Genomic DNA, 25,844 nt, shown 5'->3' on the forward strand with positions numbered 1-25,844 from the left:
AATATCAGATGAAGTAGACTTCAGAACAAAGAAACTTATCAAAAAGGTACATTATATAGTGATAAAAAGGTCAATTTACCAAGAACACATAGCAATCCTAAATGGGTAGACAGTAAACAACAGAACTTCAGATATAAAAAGCAAAAACTGATAGAACTGAAAGTAGAAATACTCAAATCCACAATTACAGTTGGAATATTTCAACAAATCCTCTCTCAATGATTGAAAGAACTAATAGACAGAAAATCACTAAGGATAGAGAGGAACTTAACACCTCAACCATTGGATCTACAGGCAGCTTAGCAAGTTATACATCATACATGGCATGTGGTCTGGTTTAATGATCTGTTAAACAGAATACATAACTCTATTTCCTATTATTGTTTTCTTTCTTTTTTTTTTGCTGAGGAAGATTAGCCTGGAACTAAAATCTGTGCTGATCTTCCTCTATTTTATATGTGGGTCGCCACCACAGCATCGCTGACAAGTGGCCTAGGTCTGCACCTGGCATCTGGACCTACAAACCCAGGCTGCCAAAGCAGTGTGCCAAACTTAACCACTAGGCCATAGGACCAGCCCCTATTGTTTCCTTTTAATAAAAAAAGTGGTACATATTTACTGGGGAAAAAATTACTGACGATTAAAAAGTAAAAACTAAAATAGCCCTATCAGGGGCCGGTCCCGTGGCCAATTGGTTAAGTTTGCATGCTCTGCTTCAGCGGCCCAAGCTTTCACCAGTTCGGATCCTGGACATGGCACTGCTCGTCAGGCCGGGCTGAGGTGGCCTCCCACATGCCACAACCAGAGGCACTCACAACTAGAGTACGCAACTATGTACTGGGGGGCTTTGGGGAGAAGAAGGAAAACAAATAACCAAACAAACACTGCCTGGCAAAAGGAAGCTCTCGATTAAAAAAAAAAAAATTAAAAAAAAAAAAAATACCCCAGCAATCTGCCATCACTCCCTGAGATAATCATCCCCAGAATCTGTATTCTTTAAACTCTCCTCTATGTATATGTAAATATACACATATGCACAGTTTCAATTTTCTAAAAAATGGGATCATACCTGCATACTGTCTGCAACTTGCTTTTTTCAACTCAATAACATACAGCGACATCCTTCCTAGTTGGTTATATATAGATCTATCATATGAAGTACTAATAAAAATGTTCTCAGAAAACATCGTGTTCTTTGATAACATAAATCCCTTAGAGTTACAAAAGTCTATTATACTCAGTATCTAGAAACATAATGGCCATGAGATTAATGTTAAAAAACAGTAGAAAGAATAAAAGTCTCCTTGTCCTTGAGCAAGAAGATAGCAAGACAGTTGAAAGTGCTCTATAAACAACAAAGGGAGTAAAAATGTAAGTTTCATCATAATTATGCTTTTTAAGTTTTTAATTTTTTTTAAGATTTTATTTTTCCTTTTTTTTCCCCAAAACCCCCTCATACATAGTGGTATATTTTTAGTTGTGAGTCCTTCCAGTTGTGGCATGTGGGACGCTGCCTCAGCATGGCTTGATGAGCAATGCCATGTCTGCACCCAGGATCCAAACTGGTAAAACCCTGGACCACTGCAGCAGAGCATGCAAACTTAACCACTCAGCCACAGGGCCGGCCCCGAATTTTTTTATTTTTTAAGTAGAACTCTACAATATAGCTGGCATCATTAAATAAATGAAAATACTGGTATAATACATTATGTGCAAAAGCAGGGAGGTGGATGGGAAACATGTTAATACAAGTGTTTGTTTCCGGGAGTGGAATACTCACAGCTGTTTCTCCTTTTGGGAGATCTGTTTCTGCAGACTGTCGGATTTACTCTGACATTCCTGGAGATATTTCTTGTCCTCATCTTCAGCTTCCATTTGCGCCTTCTCAGCTTGCTGCAATCTGGTGTAATTCAAATCAACTTTGGGTAAAACTGAGGCTAGAACTAGGGTGTAAAAGGGTGAAGAAGACAAATAAAAGAAAAATGGGGAAATAGAAACATTTCTAAATGAAAACAAAGTTTGGGGGAAAACTCACAAACTCAAACGTGAAAGAGCCACACAATGTCTAGAAATTTTGTGATTTTTTCAATATAACATATAATATGCCCAGAATACTATCTTCAAATTTGTTTTATTTCTTGTTAGTAATTAACAATGCAAAGCAATACAGCCTTTACCACTTATGTAGAGCATAATGGATCAACTTTCAAAGTATATTAGGTGCGTTACTGCCTTTTTACAAAACCATGAAAGCATAGTACTTATGTCTACACTAGGTGAAGAAGCCGCATTGTTATATATTATGCTAGGATGTGTATGCCAGGAATCAAGTGTGCTACAAGGCCAGGAGCAAAGACCTGTAATTACTTCAAATAACAGCCAAGTCCTCCCTATAGGATCTTTATGCATTATGCCAAAGCTATGTGGCTGTATGAATGTGTGTGGTGTGTGTGTTTTAAGATTAAAAAGAATTTAGTACTAGTTGGCAACATTTTCTAGAGATCACTTTTGTTCCTCATCATTGAATTTTAAAAATTAGCTAAAAAAGTGACTTTCATTTTTTCTGTTTTTATTTGTAAGTCCTTGCTTCTCCCTGTGCTTAGCTCCACTCCCTACCTCCTATGGCCACCTAGGATTTCCTAGATTTAACTTCAATATATTTATAAGAAAACATCTCCCAAGTATTTAAGGGACATTAACTCCTTGTAGGGAATCGTAAGAGAAATTTCTATTAAACTAACCAAAAAAATTGCCTCTTCTTCTCTTCCTTGAAATCATACAAATGGGGCAACCCTCACACATTTCTGAAGTATAAATGCCACTTCCAAGGAAAAGAGAGTAACATTCAAGTTATCTCTAAATTTAAATTAAAAATATTACGGTGGGGGTGGCGAGGGCCCCAAGCTTATCTCTAACGTTACAGAAACTAAAATAAAAGTCAGAGTGAGGTAGGCCTTGAAGTTGTGCTATCATAGAAGAAGGCTACGGGGAACTGGAAAATTGAGGTGCTAAAGCACAGACGATGGCCAATCTGGGTTGTAAACTATTTTAACATATTAAAAAATCAGTAAAGGAGCCATTAGGCAAAGAGTGGGCCAATGAGGAAAAAACATCTGTGCCAACACATTGTGAAACCAAAGGTGAACTTATTTTAAAGCAATTTTTATATTTTCCATCAAAAAGTAGCTAAAAAGATAAAACTGCATCTGAAAATCCTGACCTCCAAAGGGTCAATACTCAAATCAGCCCTTGGGCACAAGGTTGGAGGAATGTGTTTTTGGAAATCCAAGCGCACCCACTCTGCTTTATGGCAGTGTATCACCATAGCAGTTGATCAAGAAGTGTATAGGGTTCCTAATACCCTTTTAGAATACTTAATAGCATAAATTCTTTTCTATTTAATATATTATAAAATTGTTGCTTCTCTTTTAGTCTGTTTAAATACGAGTGGTTTTCAGAAAGATATATCTTTGACCAGCTTGTACTGGTCCTGAGTGTCACTGCTGGCACATTTCACCAATGACAGTGCAATTGTCCTGGTTTGAGTTAACAAATCGTTGTCACTTCATAATGGAATGGACAGAAATCAAAGACAGAAAAAGGTAATAAAGATGTCCAAAATGTAAAAATGGGGATAAAGAAAACAAAAAAGAAAAAAGAAGAAAGAGGATGTCAATAAAAGAATATTCATGTCAATAAAGCATTAATAGTTATGTTTTTCATAAGTAGATTCAAAGAAAGCAATGATAAGACATATGTTGACACCAACATGACAGGTCAATGGAAATACATTACATTTTCCAACAATAAAAGTGAAAAATGCCAATATAAAACAATTCAATTTAAACAAAATTATTTCTTGGGTTGAGTTGAGGATCCTAGCTCAAAGAAACACAACTAAACTGCCAACTTCAGAAAGCTTGATTTCAAATAAAGAGATGGTGAATGACAAAGGATATGACAATCAATATGCATGGAGATCAATCAGGGATAATTCCACCATGATTTTGTTCATTTTTCATTTTCTCGAGGTTTTTGTTTGTGTATTTGTTTTATGTAATATATTGAACCACATGAAATTGCTGATATTAGGCCTTTTACAAAAATCTACAAAATGGTAAGTTCAAATGAATCAGCCTAATATAAAGCAACTTGATTCCATGCAACAACCAAAACAAAAAAGGCAAAATTCTGCTGGGCTTAAAAAAAACAAACCATGACCTAATCTAAATTTTCCTGATGGTTTTTGTGGCAGGTGTCAAAGCTGAATAAATAAAAGGAGAAAAGAAAGGAAAAGAAGAAACTAAGACTGGAAATGCTGTACCTTTGCTCCAGCTGCCTCATGGCTGCCGTAATTTTATTGGTTTTTTCCTCTAGTCGGGCAATTATTTCATTTTTTTCTTTCAAACCATCCTCAGAACCCTATTTAGAAAAACATAAAAACTGTAGAGGTTTTGATTTTCAAGCCTGAATATTTATAAGTTTTTTACACCATTTTTCTATGGGGTTGTTACTTTGAAAGTGAGCAGAGTTAATGGGTAGATTAAAATACTTATACGACATAAAGGCAGTAGCACTACTAGCCTTCATTTAAAATGTAATAAAGAAAACAAACCACTCGGCCCTCAATGTTTTTGGAAGACAACAGAATAAACTCTGTTAAAATATGCTGTTTCTCAAATTAAACTGTAAAGGGCTTTTGGCAACAAGTCTATTTAACAGCAATGTCACTTTATTAGAAAATTCATAACAATTATTACAGTAAAGCATTTCAGTCGAAATTAAATCTTTCGCAGGATTATACTGTATAAAGAAGTTCACAAAAAATGTCTTGCATATTTAGATTGACTTTTCCCAAAAGATTTTATCTTCATATTAAGATACATTAAGAAACATTAAGAATAATAATAATGTTAAGAAACATTAAGAAACTAACTTGGGGGCTGGCCCCATGGCCCAGCATTTGGAGGTCCTTGTGCTCTGCTTTGGTGGCCCAGGTTCGTGTATCTGGATCCCAGGTGCAGACCTACTCAACTCATCAGCCATGCTGTGGAGGCATCCAACATACAAAATAGAGGAAGACTGGCACAGATGTTAGCTCAGCACTGGTCTTCCTCAAGCCAAAAAAAGAGGAAGATGGCAATGGATGTTGGCTCAGGGTGAATCTTTCTCACCAACAAACCCTCCAAAAAACAAAAAAACTAATTTGGTGATTTTTTTATTTGCTCTTTGATACCTTTTTCTTTTCTTCTCTCTCTCTCTTTTTTTGCTGAGGAGGATTTGCTCTGAGCTAATATTTGTTGCCAATCTTCCTCTTTTTTCTTTTATGTGAGCCACCGCCACAACAAGGTCACTAACAGAAAAGTGGTGTAGGTCTGCACCTGGGATCCAAACCCAGGTTGCTAAAGTGGAGTGCCCGAAACTTAACCACTAGGCCACTGGGGCTAGCCCTGACACCTTTTTCATTGCTACATTTCTTAAGCTTCCATTTCGAAAAAAAGTCACTGGTTTTTTACTTATTTTTATTTCTTTATCTATTTTTCAAATATTGGCACCTGAGCTAACATCTGTTGCAATCTTCTTTTTTTTTCTTTCTTCTTCTTCTCCCCAAAGCCCCCCAGCACATAGGTATATATTCTAGTTGTAGGTCCTTCTGGTTGTGCTATGTGGGACGCCACCTCAGCATGGCCTGATGAGCAGTCCACAACCACACCCAGGAACCAAACCAGCAAAACCCCGGGCCACCGAAGTGGAGCACACAAACAACCACTCAGTCAGGGGACCGGCCCCCTAAGTCACTGGTTTTTATTACCAATATGGCACAGTTAAAATGGCTCATCTCTTAAAAACTAAATTCTTTATACAAATTATATAACAAGAAATTCCAAGAGTTTAAGAACATTCCTTACCTGCAACTTTTGATACATCTCTATGTTAATTGCTTTAACTTCCTCTAGTTGTTGTCGAAGGCCTATCAGAGTATCTTGTTTCTCATGGATGTCTTTCTCCAACAACTTCATGGCAAGTTCAATCTCATGTTTCATACTAACTTGTACTGCTAGCTCATTCTCCACATCCTGCAATTTCAACACATCCTCAATTCATACGCCACTTCAGAATGTCAAAATCAGATACAAAACAGTTAATGAGATCAAGAAAGAGTTTCTATTCAACATGTAGACTACACCTTTTGAGTTATAGGCCCCACAAAAGGGAATAAACCAGGTCCTATAACAACATAACATTCTAAATATTTTCAAATGCATATTTTGCTAAAATGAAAGCATTTTCTAGATTCTGCTAAATATCACTATTCTCTTGGTACAAGAATTAATATTTTTATTCCTCAAAAACTCAGTATTAATTTCCCTTAAACAAAAAACAGTCCATACAAGCGAAGGCGACAGATAACTCAAAAATCCCATTTCAGAAACAATTTTAATTTCTTCCCTTAAAGACTTTTACATCAGAAGGGAAAAAGGTTTCCCAACATTAAAGACAAACAGCACAAGGGGTGGAAAGGCTGGCAGTACTTGCTTCTTGACCTGGGTGGTGGTTACACAGGTATTTATGTTATAATCCATTAAGCTACACGTGTGTACTCTTCTGAAGGTATTATACTTCACAATTTAATAGGTTAAAAAAATGTTAATTTTAAATATGATTTTATTAATATTTGAATACATCATTCTATGCTACTTCATCTTTTGTAATGCTGGTAACAATCAATTCATTTCACAAACATAGATTTTAACACTGTTCAAGAATACTGTTTAAAAAACACTGATATGGTGGGAGCTTAAAGAATTTGAGGGTATTAGGGGATGGGATTGCTATCCCACCAAGGAAGATAAGGCCGAAAGAGATTTTAAGTGGTGCTTGCGTAAAGGTAAATTATCATTATTATTTTTGCTAATGTAACTTTAATATGATCTACCTGTCGTAACTGAGATTCATCTCGCAGCTGCCTTCTCGCCTCATTGTACATGTCATCCAGGCCCTGCCGAGAATGCTTGTATGTTTGAAGCTCAGCTTCCACATCCACTTTGGTAACCTAGGAAGAAAACATAAAACTTTTTATTCTATAATCACTACTTAATACAGCAAAGAAATAGCCAGTTTACACAAAAGTCCCCAAAAGTGGCAATTTCTGAGACAAGACAGTCTGTTTGCAACCAGTCTATACCTACCTCTAGGTGCTGCTGTGTTTTCATTAAAATCAATTTATTTTCACTTCGTAATTGATGATTTTCTTCTTGGAGTTTAATGATATTATTCTTTGCTATTGCTAACTAAAAATTATGAAAGAGGGGCAAGAAAAAAGATTTTAAACTTTTTTATTTATACTTGGTTTACCGGTTATGTTCACGGCTACAAACAATACAAAATAAAATCCAAAAACTAGCAAAATGCCTTTCATATCTACAGAAATTTTCAGAAGAAAAATGTGCTTCTATTATCCCAAGATACCAATTAAAGAAATTATACTATTTCCACTATTTCCCTTCGTAAGTTGCAACACATTATGTTAGTCAAAACATATGATGCTTATCTGATTTACAGTATGTCTTGAATGCTAAATGCCTGAGTAATGTACAAAGAATTATGCATTAAAGAAGAAGACTAAAGAATCATGCAAAGATAAAATCATCTATAAGGAAAGAAGGTTGTGCTATCATTGAAAATGTAACACAGACATCCATGATAACCAAATAGAATACCCTGTCAAATCTGGGAACAGTGAGAGACCATCACCAATATGAAACAGCTCTCATCATCAGAGTTAAATATAAAATGACTAAGTGGCTTGGCTCTGAGGCCCAGAATGAAAAGAAGGATCCTAGGAAAGGAAAGCAGGGACCGCTCCCCAATGCTGGCTTGCAAATAAATTTCTGAACACTTCGTCAGGAATACAACTTGAACTTCACAGGGCAACTAAGGCAAAGAAGAGTCACAAACTAGTGAGCAGCTCTCTCTAAATGGTCCCAATCTATCAAACTATCAAATGGTCCCAAGCTAACAAAATGAAGATGCATTCTTAACTGCAATCATGTAAACAATCATGTGCTCCCTGGTTTGGAAAAATTAGGCCAAAATTATTCTAAAAGAAATAAGAATTTTAAGGGCCAGCCTGGTGGCATAGGGGTTAAGTTTGCGTGCTCTGCTTTGGTGGCCCAGGGTTTGCAGGTTTGGGTCCTGGGCACCGACCTACACACCACTCGTCAAGCCATGCTGTGGCAGCATCCCGTAAACAAAGTAGAGGAAGACTGGCAACAGATGTTAGCTCAGGGCCAAAGTTCCTCACCAAAAAAAAAAAAGAAAGAAAGAAAGAAAAAGAAATAAGAATTTTAACTAACATGGAAAATACGGGTCATAGCACTAGTAACAGATTTCTTCTTCTAGTCTAAATAATTCTTAAAATAGAAAGCAATGATTCTGTGGTTTGACAGATTTTTTGAAAAATTCATCTTAAAAGTAACTTTACAAATACTATTAAAAAAAGAGCTGAGATAAATTTCTGGTTCTGGGACCACCAGATAGCCACTTTGACAATGCAGGAAACCAGAGCACATGGAATGAGTTATACACATGGAAATGTGGAGAAAGGATAGACAAAATCATGCAGTGATGCCTGTAAAGAAAAGTAATCTGAACAGTGGAAAAAGAAGGACAGTATCATTTTAACAGGAATTTCTAACTACAGGTGATTCCACTATCTAAATACAAGTCATCCAGATTTAAAAATGAGAATCACAGCTTATAAATAGAAGAGTTTGTATGAGTTTCATCTTTGGGGCTCATTTAGAAGTTGACTATCTCAAACGATCCAGAGACTCACCTAAGAATTTGCCTGAGGATATATGGTTTCTCTAGAACTTAAAATCATCATTTACAACTATATTACAAGTGTCCGTGATAATGATGAAAATGTGTGTGTGTTTAACGCATTCATACTTAAAATGGAAAAAGATCATAAATACTAGGTAAGTAACAGACAATTATCCACGGCTGGGTGACAATACCTCTTCAATCAGCTTAGTATTTGACTTTTCTAATGAGTCAACTCTTGAATGGAGACTGCTGACTGTGCTGCTGAAAGTAATAAAGAAAAACTCATTCAAAATCATGCAAACTCACAAAGGCAAGAAAAAGTATGTTATCCTGGACTCATTATGTTGACTGTACTATCTGAATTTTTTTTTTTTTTAAGGAAGATTAGCCCTGAGCTAACATCTGCTGCCAATCCACCTGTTTTTGCTGAGGAAGACTGGCCCTGAGCTAACACCCGTGCCCATCTTCCTCCACTTTGTATGTGGGACGCCTACCACAGCATGGCTTGCCAAGTGGTGCCATGTCCGCACCCGGGATCTGAACCAGCAAACCCCGGGCTGCTGAAAAGTGGAACATGTGAACTTAATCGCTGTGCCACTGGGCTGGCCCCTATCTGAATTTTTGAGTGTGGGAAATTTTATTTAGTTGGATAACTTGATTTGGCTAGGAGAGAAATAAAGACCATAGCAAGAGAATGAATATTTCTATTGAAATTCCATTTGATGCTGCTCATTACTTTTTGTTGTGTTCTTAACGGTCCTTCTTACACTTAACTTTTAGGAATGGAAATTCCACATAAAGATTAGTAAATATTGTTAAAACTAAATTTAAAATTATTTTTTAGAGAATAAACTTTAAATGTCCACTTTATAATTAAGTGGCTTAATGAAGCTTATAAACAGTAGTCTTCAACACAACCTCATTCCTGTTTCCCCCTCCACTTTCAAAAAAACTTAAAAACCTCCAGAGTCACCCATGGTTTGAGAAATGTGAATAGGAGATACCCAACATCAGGTACCAAGTCAGCCTGCAACTAAACAAACACCCTGTCTTTGAAAGATACAGTCAAAAGTTAGGGGACTGGCCTGGTGGTGTAGTGGTTAAGTTTGCACACTCTGCTTCAGTGGCCCAGGATTCGTGTGTTCCAATCCCGGGTGCGGACCTACACATTACTCATCAAGCCACACTGTGGCAATGTCCCACATACAAAATAGAGGAAGACTGGCATAGATGTTAGCTCAGCGACAATCTTCCTCAAGCAAAAAGAGGAAGATTGGCAACAGATGTTAGCTCAGGGCCAATCTTCCTCACCCCCCACCCCCCAAAAAAGACAGTTAGCTTACACCACATAAACACACTTGCTTTTTGCATTTTTGCTTAAATTGATCAAGACTGGACATTATTGTACATTTTACTGAGTCTGTTTTTCAAGGCCTGCTTGATTCTACCATTTCAAATTTTATCTAATAAAATGTAATATGTTGTATACATTATAGTAAAACCTATAACAGATTCAACAAATTTTATACCAGCCTCAGGAACAGGATTAGTATTTTAGTTTAACTGGTGAAACAAGAAAAATGTTTTCCATTCATATTAAATCATTTTTTAAATATAATCATTCTTAGGTAGACAACTTGAGTTTTTCAAACAGCACCAGGGTACCTTGATGGTGAGATCATAACAAGTACAGGACTAGGAGATGGAAGACCAAGGTTATAGTTCCTGCTTTTCTACTTCCTAACTGTGTCACCTTGAAAGTTGTAAAACCTTTCAGAGCTTCAGTTTCCTTATCTATAAAATGAGACAATAATATTTGCCCTACCTTCATGTAAGAATCAATAAAATAATCATCAAAAAAGCACTTTTGAAAACAATAATCCCTCAACAGTGATTTTCTTTGAGTAAAAGACAATAAGGGAGTTCTATTTTTTCTAATTCTGTTTTCCACTTTTGAAATATTCTAAATGTACAAGAACTACTTTCTAATTAGGAAAAGCAAGGAAACATTTTAATACATAAAATATACAAAAGTAAGACACAGTATTGCTGTAACTGATTAATATACATAATTCAAAAGAGAATAAAAAACCTCTTTTGAACCAAATGGGATAGACTCTAAGATAAACTGTTCAGTAAAAACAGTAAAGTTCAGAATAGTGAAAGAAGTATGAAACTTTATGTGCACAAGACTGAGGAGAAGCTGAGAAATATAAGAATATGATGCATCTTCTTGTTTATTTGCATAAAGTATCTCTGGAGGCACACAGGAACCTAGTATATTAACTACTCCCGAAGAAGGAAATCAGATGGTGGGAGATCTGGGAGGGAGATTTTTTATTTTATGTTTCTTTTGAAGTTTAAACCATGTGAATATATTATCTGTTCCCCAAAAGTGAATAAAAGTTTAAAAGTAAATAAATAAGCAACATAAGGTTGCATTTAGAAATACAATCTCGGAATACAAATTACAAAATATACATATATACACATATTTCCTAAGTTTTTGTTTTTTTTTTTTTTTTGGTGAGGAAGACTGGCCCATAGCTAACATCTGTTGCCAATCTTCCTCTTTTTGCTTGAGGAAGACTGTCACTGAGCTAACATCCGTGGCAATCTTCCTCTATTTTGTACATGGGATGCCACGACAGCACCTGCGAACCCCAGACCACCGAAGCAGAGTGCGCAAATTTAACTACTATATCACCAGGCTGGGCCCTGAAATCTATTATTAACACTCCATCATTAAAAAAAAAAAAGACACTGATACAAGATCTCTCTTATCTCTCCAATTTCAGAGGGAAAGCAGGAGTTATGACTTATTAATTTCTTTTACTAAAATGGGAAAATGTTTAATTGTATTTTCTGATTGTAATACGTGTTTGAGTGGAACTCAGAAAATACAGAAAAGTATAAAGAAAGTGAAAATTATTCATTATCCCATCACCCAGAGATAGCCATTTTTGCTAACTATTCATTTTAATTAATGAGAACAGTCCATTTCTTACCTATGTAGCAAATATTACTCATTATACCTATGCTATCTAGTATGGTAGTCACAAGTCACATGTGGCCACTAATAAGTGCTTACAATGTGTCTAGTCCAAACTGAAATGTGCTGTTAAATGTAAAATACACATTGAATTTTGAAGACAGTACAAAAAAAAGAATATAAAATATCTCATTAATATTTAGGGTCTGGCCCCATGGCCTAATGGTTAAAGTTTCACACACTCTGCTTCAGTGGCCCGGGTTCGAGGGTTCAGATCCCACACACAGACCTACTGCATTTGTCAGCCATGCTGTGGTGGCAAGCCACATGCAAAGTAGAAGCATATTGGCACAGATGTTAGCTCAGGGCTCATCTTCCTCAAGTGAAAAACAAAAAAAGATTGGCAGTGGATGTTAGCTCAGGGTGAATCTTCCTCAGCAAAAAAGAAAAGAAAGAAAAACATAATTTTTACATTGATTACATGTTGAACTGATAATATTTTGGGTATATTGGGTTAAAGGAAGTATATTTTTTAATTAATTTAATCTGTTTCTTTTTTATCTTTTTAATGTGGTTACTAGAAATTTTTAATTACGTATGTGAATCACATATTTCTATTAGACAAAACTGCACTACACTATTTTACATACAGATCTCAGAAATTCTTCCCAGAGAGAGTATTCACTGACAGTTTCAATGACTGGGTGACACTGTAAGGAGAAAACTTCCACCATAGAAGACAGCCACATTTACCCATGAAGCTCTCTGAAGTAGGAAAAATGAATTCTTGCATCATCAAAATGATATAAACTTCCACCCTATCTAACCTTTTCTCTCAAGAGTACAAGGATAAGTGTGAAATACTATTTTTAAATTCTCTGAAGATTCAATTTAAAAATCTGACTCTCTAAAATGCTTTCTTCTGTGTGATCCCGTGGCACCTTAACCCCAATCATGGCATTTATGAATTCTACTGTAGTTATTTTTTACATACCTATCTTTTCACTAGACTAGGAGCTAATTCAGGGCAAAGATCATGGTTTGTGCACCTTTCTGTTCTAAGAGCCTAGCAGTTGTTCAATAAACAGTTAGAAAAAAAAATTTGACTCTCATTTTCTGCTGAAAATAAATTATCTCCAATAATTCTCTGTATTCTTAATTTCTATTCTCTCTCTGTCCCCTCAACCCCTTCTCAAAGATGCTTAGAAAAAAGGAAAAGGTTAAGCTGACCTGAATAGAAAAAAAAAAAACCCTAAGACAACAGTCATAAATGTACTAAGTATCCAAGTGTCCATAATACTTACTTCAGTTGTCTATTTAATTCTTCAACATAATTCTTCTGGTCTAATATGGCAGCAATTTGAACATTCCTAGAGAGGGGGAAAGTAGCTTTGTGTTAGTTGGAAAGGCATTTATTGGGTGCCAAAATAAAAAAAACTTCTAAATCATCTAAAATTGTTTTAAAATCATAATGGTAAAATAACATTATCTTGCCTTTAAAATAAAATTCAAGAATCTTTATAATCATGTAGCAGTAAGCTCTGTACTAAATAACTATAACCTTTGTTAAGTAAATTACTAGCTAATACTAGACTTAACAATATCATTTGTATATTTAAAAATTTTTTTTGTATCTATGATTATTTTTATTGAAATATACTTGACATATAACATTGTGTAAATTTAAGGTGTACATGTTAACTGGATACATTTATATAATGTGATATGATTGCCATTGTAGCAATAAATAGCACCTCTATCATGTCACATACTTATCCTTTCTTTTTAGTAGTTGGAATAAATATATTTTAAATTTAAACACAAGGAGATCTAGAAATAAATCAGCATTTCTAAGCTTGTGAATAATAAGCTTTCATTCCTTTTATCACAAAACACAGCTGACTATATTAAAACAGGTCTCAGGAACTAAAGGTATGACCAAAAGTAATATTCACACTTAAGCTTTCTTCTTCTAATTGATGTTTGCTTTGAAAAGCTTGTAAATGGAGGTGACAATAAAACAAAGTAGGAACTACACACAAGAAAAGGAAATAAAACCATGTAAATAGATGGACCTCATACTGATTTGTAAAGAGCTACATAAAAAATACAACATATGAAATAACTTATGAAATCACACCTTTCTTTATTTCCAATATCTTCTTCATTCTTTAAATACATGGAAAAATCAATCACTCCAACCTGAAAGAAACAGTTACTTTTATTTAAAGGGGAGAAATATTAGAAGTAGCTTTAACGTGCAACTGAATTTCATTCTTAACTTTTCTTTACTGTGTAACCGCACTGTTTACAACTTAGAGCAATACCTGGATCAAGGAGGAACAGTGCAAACTGAAAATACTCCGCAGTTGGTACTAGTCACTTCCACTTACTTGTGAGTCTAAATCCTCTCCCTTTACACACAGATTAGCATCTATCACATTCAGGCCAACCAGCAGCCCAACAATTACTGCTCCTTCTTCTTCCATCATTAGTGCATGATACTCATAGAATTCACTGTGAAAATGAAAATAAAAACCTTAAATTACAAATTTACTTCAAAATCTAAATTTTAAAATCTCAGCACCTTATAATAAACATGGAACCAATATAAATTAGCTATCTTCAAACTAGCCTTCTATATGTGAATACCTTAAAAACTTTGAAATTTAGGGGCTGGCCCAGTGGCGCAGTGGTTAAGTGCACACGTTCCGCTTCGGCAGCCCAGGGTTCACTGGTTCGGATCCTGGGTGCGGACAAGGCACCGCTTGGCAAGCCATGCTGTGGCAGGCGTCCCACATATAAAGTAGAGGAAGATGGGCACGGGTGTTAGCTCAGGGCCAGTCTTCCTCAGCAAAAAGAGGAGGATTGACAGCAGATGTTAGCTCAGGGCTAATCTTCCTCAAAAAAAAAATTTTTTTTGAAATTTAGATGTCTATACAGAAAATGTAAAAAGAAAGGGACTGAAGGAGATAAAAGAGAAAAAGGAATTTTGAGAGACAGAAAAGAGAGGCAAAGAGAGATCAAAAGAAAAAGACGATTACTGAGGCCTGGAATGTTTGTGACTTTCAGAAGACGTAGTGACTGTCCTGTCGCTGTTCTGATTACAATATTTTTATTAGAGTTGAATTTTTAATCCCAGGCTTTAAGACCCTTGAAATAAAGACTAAGGTGGGGAAATGAACATATTAAAGATTTCAAAACCCATGTTCAATTCAATGTATTTGATATGTGTATTGCAAGTGTTCTTAATAGATAACCATCAATTAAAGATACATGTGGATATCTATATTCTAAAAAATGTTCAAACAAGACTTGTGAAAGAAACAGGATGGTCTAAAAACTAAAACTTGACAATTTATATTGTCAGAGATACATTCAGAGACCTAGTTATCACTGTCTCATGCCTTCCTCAAGAAGTCCCATGTATATTATTTAATCACTTTAATTATCTTCAGAATATTGAGAAATTGCAGGTGCTTAAATTATGGTCATTCTCATTGAAAGACAGAAAAACCAAGATGTACAACCAGAGTCACAAGTAAAACAAAAATGACTAAATTCTGCAGACCATCAGAGAGGCCCGCTAAGAGAACAAGGGCAGATGGAGGGGCTGCCATAGGTCCACTCCCTTTGAGGACTGATCACCTTGCTTTGAAAGTCTGTCTTAAAACATTCGTCCTTCAATTTAAACTGACAGATTAAAAAGTGCCCACAATACATTCGAAGTAGTAGTTTGGGCATTCAAGATCTAAAAAGAAACCTCTTGAATTAAAACCCCAAATTCCAAAACAAATTTTTATTCACAGAATTAACTTTAATTTAGAAAAAGAAGAAACTAACTTAGAAATACAACATACAAATTTCTCCCTTATCGGCCAACAAAAAGCTTATGGTATTCATTTGTAGGCTAGTTCCTGATCCATGTTGTCCCCATCATGCTTTTCTCTCTAATTTTGCTCCTCCTTGTATTTTTGCCATCTTATTGTATTTCATGCATGCTTTTGTACCACATCTTCAATCCTTTTTGGAAGACAGGATGTAAAAGAAATAAAAAGTGAAAAGGAACATGATTTAGTGGTACAAACCTCAAGAGATCTCTTTGAATAATTAAGCAACGCAGGTAATCAGCCATTTTTTTTTGCATGAGGGCTAATCGAAGCCATGCTCTTGCACGACCCAGGGGGGTCCTAAAAAGCAAAATAAATTGGTGAGAAAACAGCTCCAGCCCAAAGATTATAGACTACATGTTCTATCTCTGTTGAGGTACATATTAATAAAGAAAAAAGGCCATTAATCATGGTTTTGTCTTCGTTTCCACAGTGTTAGGCCAGCTCTTTGAGCATGCAAAACTAATCCCTGGGAGCTATTTGAGTCTCTAAGGTAAATCTGCACCTGTAGGACATCCAGATATCATTTCAGGCCTTGAAGAAACGACTCTCTGAATAGTGAGGATATTTCTACAGAAACATTTTGTCAGAATGGGCTTAGCCCTCTAAAAATGAATATGCAAAGCGCATCAATAAGGTAGTATAACGCCTTCAAAAGGTAACTGACATTATATCTGAATTTTAAAAATCATAACAAAGCTAAGAAGGTACCAAGCTGATGATTAATTAGAGAGAAACCACAGGGCTGCTTGCTATTTTTCAAATGTTTCTTTTATCCAGTTGTCCTTAAAAAATTAAATCTCATACCGTTCTCATCCAAGTCCTCTCATTTCATAAAAATAAAAGCAGTTTTAAAGAATATGTGTGATTTTTTAAAGAGAAAGATATCATTCAGACTTTTACATTTTCTTATGCAGAGAACATTTTCGCAGGTGGTATGCGAGGAAACTTAATCTTCACTTCTAACAGCTAATGAATTTCTCATGGCTTAGCTTTTTAATGGATACCATTCTTCAGAAAACATTTTTTACTTTTGTAGAGTTTGGCTTTTTAAAAACATTAGGAGCATGTATTTTCATATTAAAATGAAACTAAATCTTATATTTCTCTTTTTAAGTATTGAAATTCCCTTTTTTCTCTGTATTTCCTAAAAATCACTACACCTCATATACCATTATAAGAAACATCAAGTGTGAATATCACTTGCTATTTAACTTTAAAAACTGGATTTGAATCCTGGCTCTGCCACTTATTAACCATAACTTCTCTGATCTTTATTTTTCAAATCTATACAATTATTATAATAATCTCTACCCTATAAGATTGATTTAAGCACAAAATGAGATAATTCATGTAAAAGAATTATTACCCTGATACAGTGCTCAACAAATAGTAGCCATTTACTTATCACTCAATAAAGTACAACTTGCAAACATTTGGATGTTGTGATAACAGCCGGAAAACACTACCATATTCCCTACAACATATAAGATCCTAAATTGTAAAGCTATCTAAGAGAAAGCAAACTGATAATCTAACAGAAAAAAAGCATAAAAAAAGTTATCTCGGGGCTGGCCCCGTGGCCGAGTGGTTAAGTTCGCGCGCTCCGCTGCAGGCGGCCCAGTGTTTCGTTGGTTCGAATCCTGGGCGGGGACATGGCACTGCTCATCACACCACGCAGAGGCAGCGTCCCACATGCCACAACTAGAAGGACCCACAACAAAGAATATACAACTATGTACCGGGGGGCTTTGGGGAGAAAAAGGAAAGAAAAAAACATTAAAAATTTCAAAAAAGTTATCTCATTCACAAGAATTAAGATAAACTAAAGGGAGTTCTTACATCTTAATCGTACCCTGAAGAGCATAAGAACTTAGCCTTAACAACACTTATACCTGCAAAAATTTTCAAGAGTTATTAGCTAGAATATTCAGCTTTTAGGACATTTCATGTAAATTTTTGTATTGAAACAGGCAGGTGACACTGTAAGTCCCAATTTTCAGAGGAAGAAAAGTAATCTGCACAAGTCCTATGATATATAAATGGCTTATCTGAGAACTCAAATCTCTTCAGCCCTTGTCCTGGATTTAGCATACATCAGTCATTAATAAATAGTTCCTGACTCCTAGTGTCTACTACTGGAAAGGAGCTTAACACTCAGAAAACGGAAATGCGTAATTGATACATCCTATCTTAAAGGGACTTGCAATTTCTTACAATACAATGCAGAATTGAAGTAAGTGATATAATAAAGGAGTGAATATATCACAAAGAATATAAAAGAAAGAGCGGTTAATTCTTACAAGAGGCTAAGAAAAACTTCACAAAGAAGATGAAATTTGAGCTGAGCCATAAAGAACAAACAGAATTTTATCAGGAGAGAAAGGAAGAAGGCTACTTAAGGCTGAAACACGATAACAAAGTAAACACACTTCTGTGGTTAGGGGTGAACAAGTAATAAGGTTACTTACTTAAGACCAGGTAAATCCCGGACACTGGCTCCTATTTCCTCTGCTTCTGGGTACAGCTTCTCCACCAGTTCCAAAGGGCCCCAGATAGTTTTGTTATAACTCAAAAATGATTTTCTTACTGAAAAAAGAAAATGTAATGCATACAACTTCAACATATAAAATTGAAGCAACTTCTTTTTAAATATTTAGTTTCACCATTTCTAACAATATACAATTCTTCAGAGACCTTTGCTGTCTTATCACAACACAGCCCTGCTCATCAGGATTGTGATATTGTTCCCATCGGAAATATGCATCTTGGCCATTCTTCCATATCAGAAATATGCAGCAGGTAATTAAAATAAAAAGCAACTGAGCTCATTCTTTACCAGTACCAAAATAAAAAGGCTGGCAGCCATAGCATGTTGGTCTTTATCAGTTTATTACATAAACCAAGGACAAATAAAAAGTTATTTTACTTTTAAACCTGAAAAATTGTATCTTTACTTTTCCTTTTACTTTATTCTGAGATTTGGGTAATATAAAACCATGAAATCACTATATAATTCTTTTTTAATACCGACCAGATCTCCTGCAGATCCAGCGTGCCTATCATATGCACCACCCAAGGACAACCAGCAAGATTGGCAATTTTTCCTTGGGGGAGAAAATCAGTCAGCAAAAAGCAGCTTTATAATGATTCATCAAGATAAGCAACGACTATTAGGACATGCTTCATGATATTCTGTGAAGTAAAGGAAAATAAATTCAGAAAAGAATTTAAAATTTAACTATTTTGGCCATCATTTGACAAATTCCATTTCAGCAGGGTGGGGGAAAATAAAGATCTATGTCACTGCTATTTTTAAAAAATAAAAAGGAAGTTTTTCAAAAATCAAATTAAAACTCAAGGCCTGAGCTCAGAGTGGTGACTTCCTGATGTATTAAAAGAAGTATTTATACACTGATAACATCAAGAGTAGGCAAAAATCTGGGAAACACTCACATTCGCTGTTGTTTGATAAATCAGTGAAGCCTTCATAGAAGCCAGTTGCCTATATCCTTTGACCCAGGAATTCTACTCCTAAAAGTCCTAAAGAACTTCTAGCATGTGTCCAGAAATATATATACCCAAAGATGTTCTTACAGGACAATTAAATAGTGAAAAGTTAGAAACAACCTAAGAGTACATTAAGAGAATAGTTATGGTATACATATACCATGAAATATTATATAGCCATTAAAAATGTATGTAAATGAGGGGCTGGCCCTGTGGCCAAGTGGTTAAGTTCGCACGCTCCGCTGCAGGCGGCCCAGTGTTTCGTTGGTTCGAATCCTGGGTGGGGACATGGCACTGCTCATTGAACCATGCTGAGGCAGCGTCCCACATACCACAACTAGAAGGACTCACAACGAAGAATATACAACTATGTACCACGGGGCTTTGGGGAGAAAAAAGGAAAAAAATAAAATCTTTAAAAAAAAAAGTATGTAAATGATAGAAAGAATAAACAAATGGGACTTCATCAGACTAAGGAGCTTCTTCAAGGCAAGGGAAAACAGGATTGAAACAAAAAAACAACCCACTAATTGGGAAAAAATATTTACAAGTTATTTATCCGACAAAGGGTTAATCTCCATAATATATAAAGAACTCACACAGCTCAACAACAAAAAATCAAACAACCCGATCGAAAAATGGGCAGGGGACATGAAGAGACATTTCTCCAAAGAAGATATATGGATGGCCAATAGGCACATGAAAAGATGCTCATCATCACTAATCATCAGGGAAATGCAAATCAAAACTACACTAAGATACCACCTTACACCTGTTAGAATGGCAAAAATAACCAAAACAAAAAGTGACAAATGTTGGAGAAGTTGTGGAGAAAAAGGAACCCTCATACACTGTTGGTGGGAATGCAAACTGGTGCAGCCATTATGGAAAACAGTATGGAGATTTCTCAAAAAATTAAAAATAGAAATACCTTATGACCCAACCATCCCACTACTGGGTATCTATCCAAAGAACTTGAAATCAGCAATTCCAATAGTCCTATGTACCCCTATGTTCATTGCAGCATTATTTACAATAGCCAAGAGGTGGAAGCAACCTAAATGCCCATCAACTGATGATTGGCTAAAGAAGATATGGTATATATATATATATATACAATGGCATACTACTCAGCTGTAAAAAAAGACAAAATTGTCCCATTCACAACAACATTGACGGACCTTGAAGATATTATGTTAAGTGAAATAAGCCAGACAGAGAAAGATGAACTCTGTATGACTCCACTCATAGGTGGAAGTTAAACCTAGAGACAAAGAGAATTGATTGGTGGTTGCCAGGGGAAAGGGGGGTGGGGGGAGGGCACAAAGGGTGAAGTGGTGCACCTACAACATGACTAACAATAACGTACAACTGAAATTTCACAAGGTTGTAAACTATCGTAATCTTAATAAAAAGTTAAAAAAAAAGTATGTAACTGGAAAGATCTCCAAACCATACCATCAAGTTTTTTTGAAAAAAAAAATAAAGTCACAGAATAATACGTACGGCAAAATTCTATTTAGAGTAACAGGAAAAAAAGAAACAGGAAAGAGCTAGAAGAATGACAAGGATTTCCTTGAGGGAGATGAATGGAAGAGAATGAAGGGAAACTCTTTATATTTTGCTCTATGTGATTCCATGTTGTTTGATTCATATACCAAAAGAGTATATTTCACTACTATTTATATAACTTGAAAAAATTATTTTGTCATTAAAGAAAAAGTGGAATCTAAAAACCAAAACAAAACCGAATTCATAGATACAGAGAACAGATTGGTGGTTGCCAGAGGTGGAGGGTGGAGGTGGATGAAACGGGTGAAGGTGGTCAAAAGTTTTGTACAAACTTCTAGTCATAAATAAGTCATGGTGGATATAATGTACAGCATGATGACTATAGTTAATATTGTATTGTATATTTGAAAGTTGCTAAGAGAGATCTTAAAAGTTCTCATCATTAGAAAAAAAATGTAAATATATAAGTGATAGATGTTAACTAAACTGGTGGTGATCATTTTGCAATATATAAAAATATCGCATCATTATGTTGTACACTTGAAACTAATATAATGTTGTATGTCAATTATTTCTCAATAAAAATAAATAAATGAAACGTTTTAAATGAAGGGGCCGGCCTGGTGGCGCAGCGGTTAAGTGTGCACGTTCTGCTTCTCGGCAGCCCAGGGTTCGCTGGTTTGGATCCCGGGTGCGGACATGGCACCACTTGGCAAAAAGCCATGCTGTGGTAGGCGTCTCACGTATAAAGTAGAGGAAGATGGGCACGGATGTTATCTCAGGGCCAGTCTTCCTCAGCAAAAAGAGGAGGATTGGCAGTAGTTAGCTCAGGGCTGATCTTCCTCAAAAAAAAAAAAGAAAGAAAGAAAAAGAAAAAGAAAGGAGTATATTAAGAACATCACATAGGGTTTCTGAAATTTTGATGCTCCTTGTCAGTTTGAAGTACATTTTGTGAAAACCATGTTTAGGTAAATCTCTTCTTTTGCTTTTTGCATTTACCCCCACACTTTCATACAACATAATCAGAACCTCTAGGCCTTCCCAATTTACGTGGGCTCCTAGTATACCAACAAGAAACCAAGCTTCTTTTGCTTCATAATAGTCACCTTAGTATACACCTCTTACTCACACAGCCCTCTACACAGCTGCTGATCATAGGAACTAGAAAGAAAACTGCCAACAACTATTATTATAAGTAGTTATTATATGTAAAACAACAGTTGTTACACAATGTATACTGAATAACTAAATATGATACGAACATGTGCACATAATAATTCAATATGAACTATATAGAATACAATATCCACCATTATCATCATTTTCAGGGAGTGCTCACATTTCTACAACTCAATCCAGAAGACAATTTTTCTAGATCCATTCCTGTGTGCTAAGGAGGTTTATATTTCAACAATCAACCATTTTAATGTATTTGTTTAAAAGGGCTCAAACTAGTAACAAGAGTTCATATCAGAATTACAAAACTTAAAATTTTTAAAATAACTCTGTAATTGTTCAGAGTATGTTGAAAAAATTTTAAAGTCAAATATGCTTTTTACACAAAACACTAACAACTTCGCATTTTCTGAAGATGATCCATTAGAAAACATAAAGTAGGATATTTTCTCCCAAAACCAAGCTACTCAGTATTTTTAAATGTAAAGTAATTATGGCCTCAAAAAATACATTTTTAAGGCTGTTTCAGACAGAAGGGGAAGAATTCTAAAGTTAAGGGTTAACAGTCTCCTGATACCTTTAAGCCCGTGTTTCAGACAATGCTCCATAACAACGAAGAACTGCTGCAAGGGCGGGTAGTCAGAGTCCAAAGTGCGGCCAAAGCTGAGGGCAGACTCAATGAGCCCTTTGATGCTCAGCTTCGCCATGTTTAACAAGTTTGCTCTCTCTACCGCTGTGGGGTCTTTTGTAGCTGAAAGCACAAGAAAGGAGTCCGACATCATTTGCAAGACATGACACTGAAAAATATACAAACCCTTTCCCTCCCCTAGAAAGCCAACAGTGGTTTGTTTTTCCTTTGTGGACAAACTGGACTTCCTAACTAACCTACGCCCCTAGCTAACTTCTCTCTATGCCTCTCTCACACACACCACAGAACGTGAGAATGCCCACTCCAGCCAAAGTTCTGGAGTTATTCTCAAGACCCCTCAAATCTGCTATTCTCTGGTATTTGCTTTACTTTCGTGGTACCTCTTCAGGGAGGCTTAGTTTTTTTTAATGACCTTCTGTGGAGATAAGTTTGCAGTAACAGACAACATGTTTAAGGGTCTCATGCAAAAGATGGATAGCAGGGACGGTCCAGAGAGGAATTTCGAGGCAAAAAATGTTCAGAATAAACTGGCAATAAAATAAAAGGTAGTTAAAATTCTAAGATTCTAGTATCACCCATAACAAACATGACAGGTAAATAAAAACACACTGACAAATAGGGGGAAACGGGAGAAGCCATTCAATTCTTTCATTCATTTTAACCCTCTTCCTATCTTGTTTTTTCATCCCAACTGTGCTTCTGTATTGCATGACGCCTTTATTTTCTCAGAGGAAATAAAAGCAAGATCCAGTTTGATGTTAAAGTTCCCTGTCCTTCCACACACCTGACTCAGCTGAATACCAAGTTAATAGATGCCTTTTTTAAAGCTGATTTTTAATTACATTTTCAATTCACAAAAATATTTTCTTCTTTCCCACAAATTTTACTCTGTTTACTTAAAAATTCAGATGCTTCCCCATACTCTCGTCATTGTGACTGGCAGGAATATTTTCAGCAAACACAGATGACAACATGAAGTGCAGAAAAATGAAGCGCTTAGTATAACGTTTCATAATCTCTGACAAATTTACTAGCCCAAGTAAGCCCAGAGTCTGTTTTTCTTTCACTGAACAAAAGTCCAGGGTTCCCAATGATCTAGTATTCCGGCTGTGATCTCAGACAGCTAGGCGTGAAGCCTGACACTGAATCCTAAGCAACTTACAACGCAAACAACCGCAGCTGCCATGACCAAGCCGGCCGGGGGAAAAATCACACACATCATTCCTTCAAATCTGCATCGTGGAGTGACTCCCTCTTTTTTCGGGGGGTGAAACCACTTGATATTTCTTAGCCTGCGGCAATTCTCATTTTTCTTAACAGTGCCCATCACAATCCGTAACGTGCGATGCGACAACGAGACAAAGGGCGCGTCTGCAGCCGCTCCGAGGCCGGGCAGCGCCGGGCACCCGCAGCCGCCCCCCACAGGGGCCTTTCCACCCCGGCCGCGCCCCGCCCGGCTCGCGCCTGTGTTCTGCCGGATCGCGGCCCCCACACCACGCCAAGGGCCAGGCCCCGCATCTTCCCGGGGCCCAGAACCCCTTCCCGGCCTCCCTTCCTCCCCGCAGCAAGCCTGCCCAAAGGGCTCGGGGGGCCCCCAGGACCCTCGCGAAGGGCTCACCCGGGGTCCTGCGCGACATCGCGGCCCCTCTCCCGCCCTGGGCGTCGGGCACCCAGGCCAAACCCTGAGGCGCGTCTTCCCTCCGCCATCCCCAAACCTGAAAAGTCATCGCCCGTCCCCGACTGCTCCCCCGACCCGGGGCCGGCACCCCGGCCGGCCCTGTCCTCGCTCCCTGGAAGCCGTCGGACCCCGAGCCCTCGGCCATCAGGCCCAGAACCCGAGCCGGGGGGAGGGAACGAGGGGCGGCCGCGCGTTACCATGGCGACCCCCTGCGCCCTGGCGTCCCGGACTGCCCCCGCCCAGCCCCAGGCCCAGCCCCAGGCCCTAGTTCCGAGCCGGCGGCCTCGGCGCCCACCACCACCGGTCCTCCTCGGCCGGCCGCGGCCTCCGGCCCAGGACGGGGGCCCAGCGTCCGCTCTCGGCCCGCTCCCCTTACCCATGGCGGCGGCGGCGCGGTCTCGGGTGGGGACGCCCTGGGTCCCGCCAGCAGCTCCCTTCAGGCGCGCGGCGGCCGCCACGGCGTCAGCGACGAGGCCCGCTGCGGCCCACAGCGCTCCCGGCGGCGGGAGGGCGCCCGGCGGTCCCGCGGCGCCGCGGGTGGGGCGGGGGCCGCGGCGCCTTCTGCTGGCCGGAGAAAAAGCCGCCCTGCCCAAGCCCTCCGCGTCCGGCCGGCCCGGAAGGAGGACAGGCTCGTGAAGGAGACCTCGGGGGTGAGGAGCCGGACGGCCGGACCCTGCGCGACCCCGGGGGCTTCGCCTGAGCGCCAAAGCTGCCTTTCCAGGCGGACGCGAGCCCGGGCGAACGTCTGCGTCCACACACCCGGCTGGATGTGATCCCACACGCCTGACCGCTTTCCTTTCGTCTTCACAACTCGTAGGGGACCGAGGAGTTTAGAAAATCTGAAACAGTTAACAGTGGGCAGACATCTGCTGAAACTATTTAGACAGCCCAAATCACGACCTTTAAACCGGTAAATAAATACACTGGGTTTATAAAAAGCAATGAGGAACGGTCTCACTAACCAGTAAAGCTAGCGTTTTCTCATTTCAGGGAGGAAAAAGCCCCTCATGGTCAGATGATACTAGGTTTTTCAGTTAAATCAGTTTGGGAAAGTGAGCTATTACCTAATTAGATCAGCAATTGTTAAGACGGTGACGGGGCTGGAAATAGACCAAGATACTTCGTGAAAATGGGGCGATGTTTTTCACTTCATCACTTTGGCCAGTATAACGTTTTGTCTCTTGGTTTTTAATTTTCCTAATTGTGAGATAATCATATATGGATAAAAATGTGTAAAATATATACAGTTTAAAGAATCATAATGAACAGCTGGGTAACTAGCACCAGATCAGGAGGGCACAGGACAGCCATCCTCCCCAGGACGTGCCCCATCCACCGCTCACAGTCCTCTCGGGTAAATACTGTGCCGACTTTAATAAGAATTATTTCCTTGCTTCTCTGTGTGTTGTTACCACACAAGTGTGTGCCCCTCAACAGTGTAGTTTATTCTTGCCTGTTTATAAACTTTTCACAAATGAAATAACACTATCAATTTTGTTCCTTGTTTCCTTCGCTCAACATCATCCATGTCCACGAGGAGTTTCCAGGTTGAGGTGTTTCCAAGTTGTACATATATCCTGGTGCCTACATGGAAGAGTCCGGAGG

The 25,844-nt window shown here is 37.8% G+C and overlaps 1 protein-coding gene across 22 annotated transcripts in view; it reads right to left on the bottom strand.

The window, feature by feature from the left end:
- RUFY2 (RUN and FYVE domain containing 2) overlaps positions 1-24,800 on the bottom strand; it is an 85,264-nt gene extending 60,464 nt beyond the window's left edge. For 2 of the 22 annotated variants that reach the window (XR_011523903.1, XR_011523904.1), the window contains exons 1-13: positions 24,180-24,551; positions 22,490-22,663; positions 18,186-18,303; positions 15,913-16,014; positions 14,218-14,341; positions 13,965-14,026; positions 13,129-13,194; positions 9,024-9,093; positions 7,191-7,292; positions 6,938-7,054; positions 5,910-6,077; positions 4,325-4,422; positions 1,781-3,563 (exon numbers count right to left, since the gene is read on the bottom strand). Coding sequence is in view for 9 of the 22 variants with exons in the window: in XM_070563983.1 (XP_070420084.1) it covers positions 1,781-1,900; positions 4,325-4,422; positions 5,910-6,077; positions 6,938-7,054; positions 7,191-7,292; positions 9,024-9,093; positions 13,129-13,194; positions 13,965-14,026; positions 14,218-14,341; positions 15,913-16,014; positions 18,186-18,303; positions 22,490-22,663; positions 24,180-24,384 (1,526 nt within the window). In the remaining 13 variants the exon portion in view is untranslated. Of the gene's footprint in view, positions 1-1,780; positions 3,564-4,324; positions 4,423-5,909; positions 6,078-6,937; positions 7,055-7,190; positions 7,293-9,023; positions 9,094-13,128; positions 13,195-13,964; positions 14,027-14,217; positions 14,342-15,912; positions 16,015-18,185; positions 18,304-22,489; positions 22,664-23,723; positions 23,970-24,179 lie in introns of those variants that run through there. The other 20 variants (XR_011523905.1, XR_011523907.1, XR_011523892.1 and 17 more) reach the window with 17 other exon arrangements.
- Positions 24,801-25,844: the final 1,044 nt, after the last annotated feature.

This window comes from Equus przewalskii, chromosome 1 (assembly GCF_037783145.1).
Source record: "Equus przewalskii isolate Varuska chromosome 1, EquPr2, whole genome shotgun sequence".
In the NCBI taxonomy this organism is placed as follows: domain Eukaryota; kingdom Metazoa; phylum Chordata; class Mammalia; order Perissodactyla; family Equidae; genus Equus; species Equus przewalskii.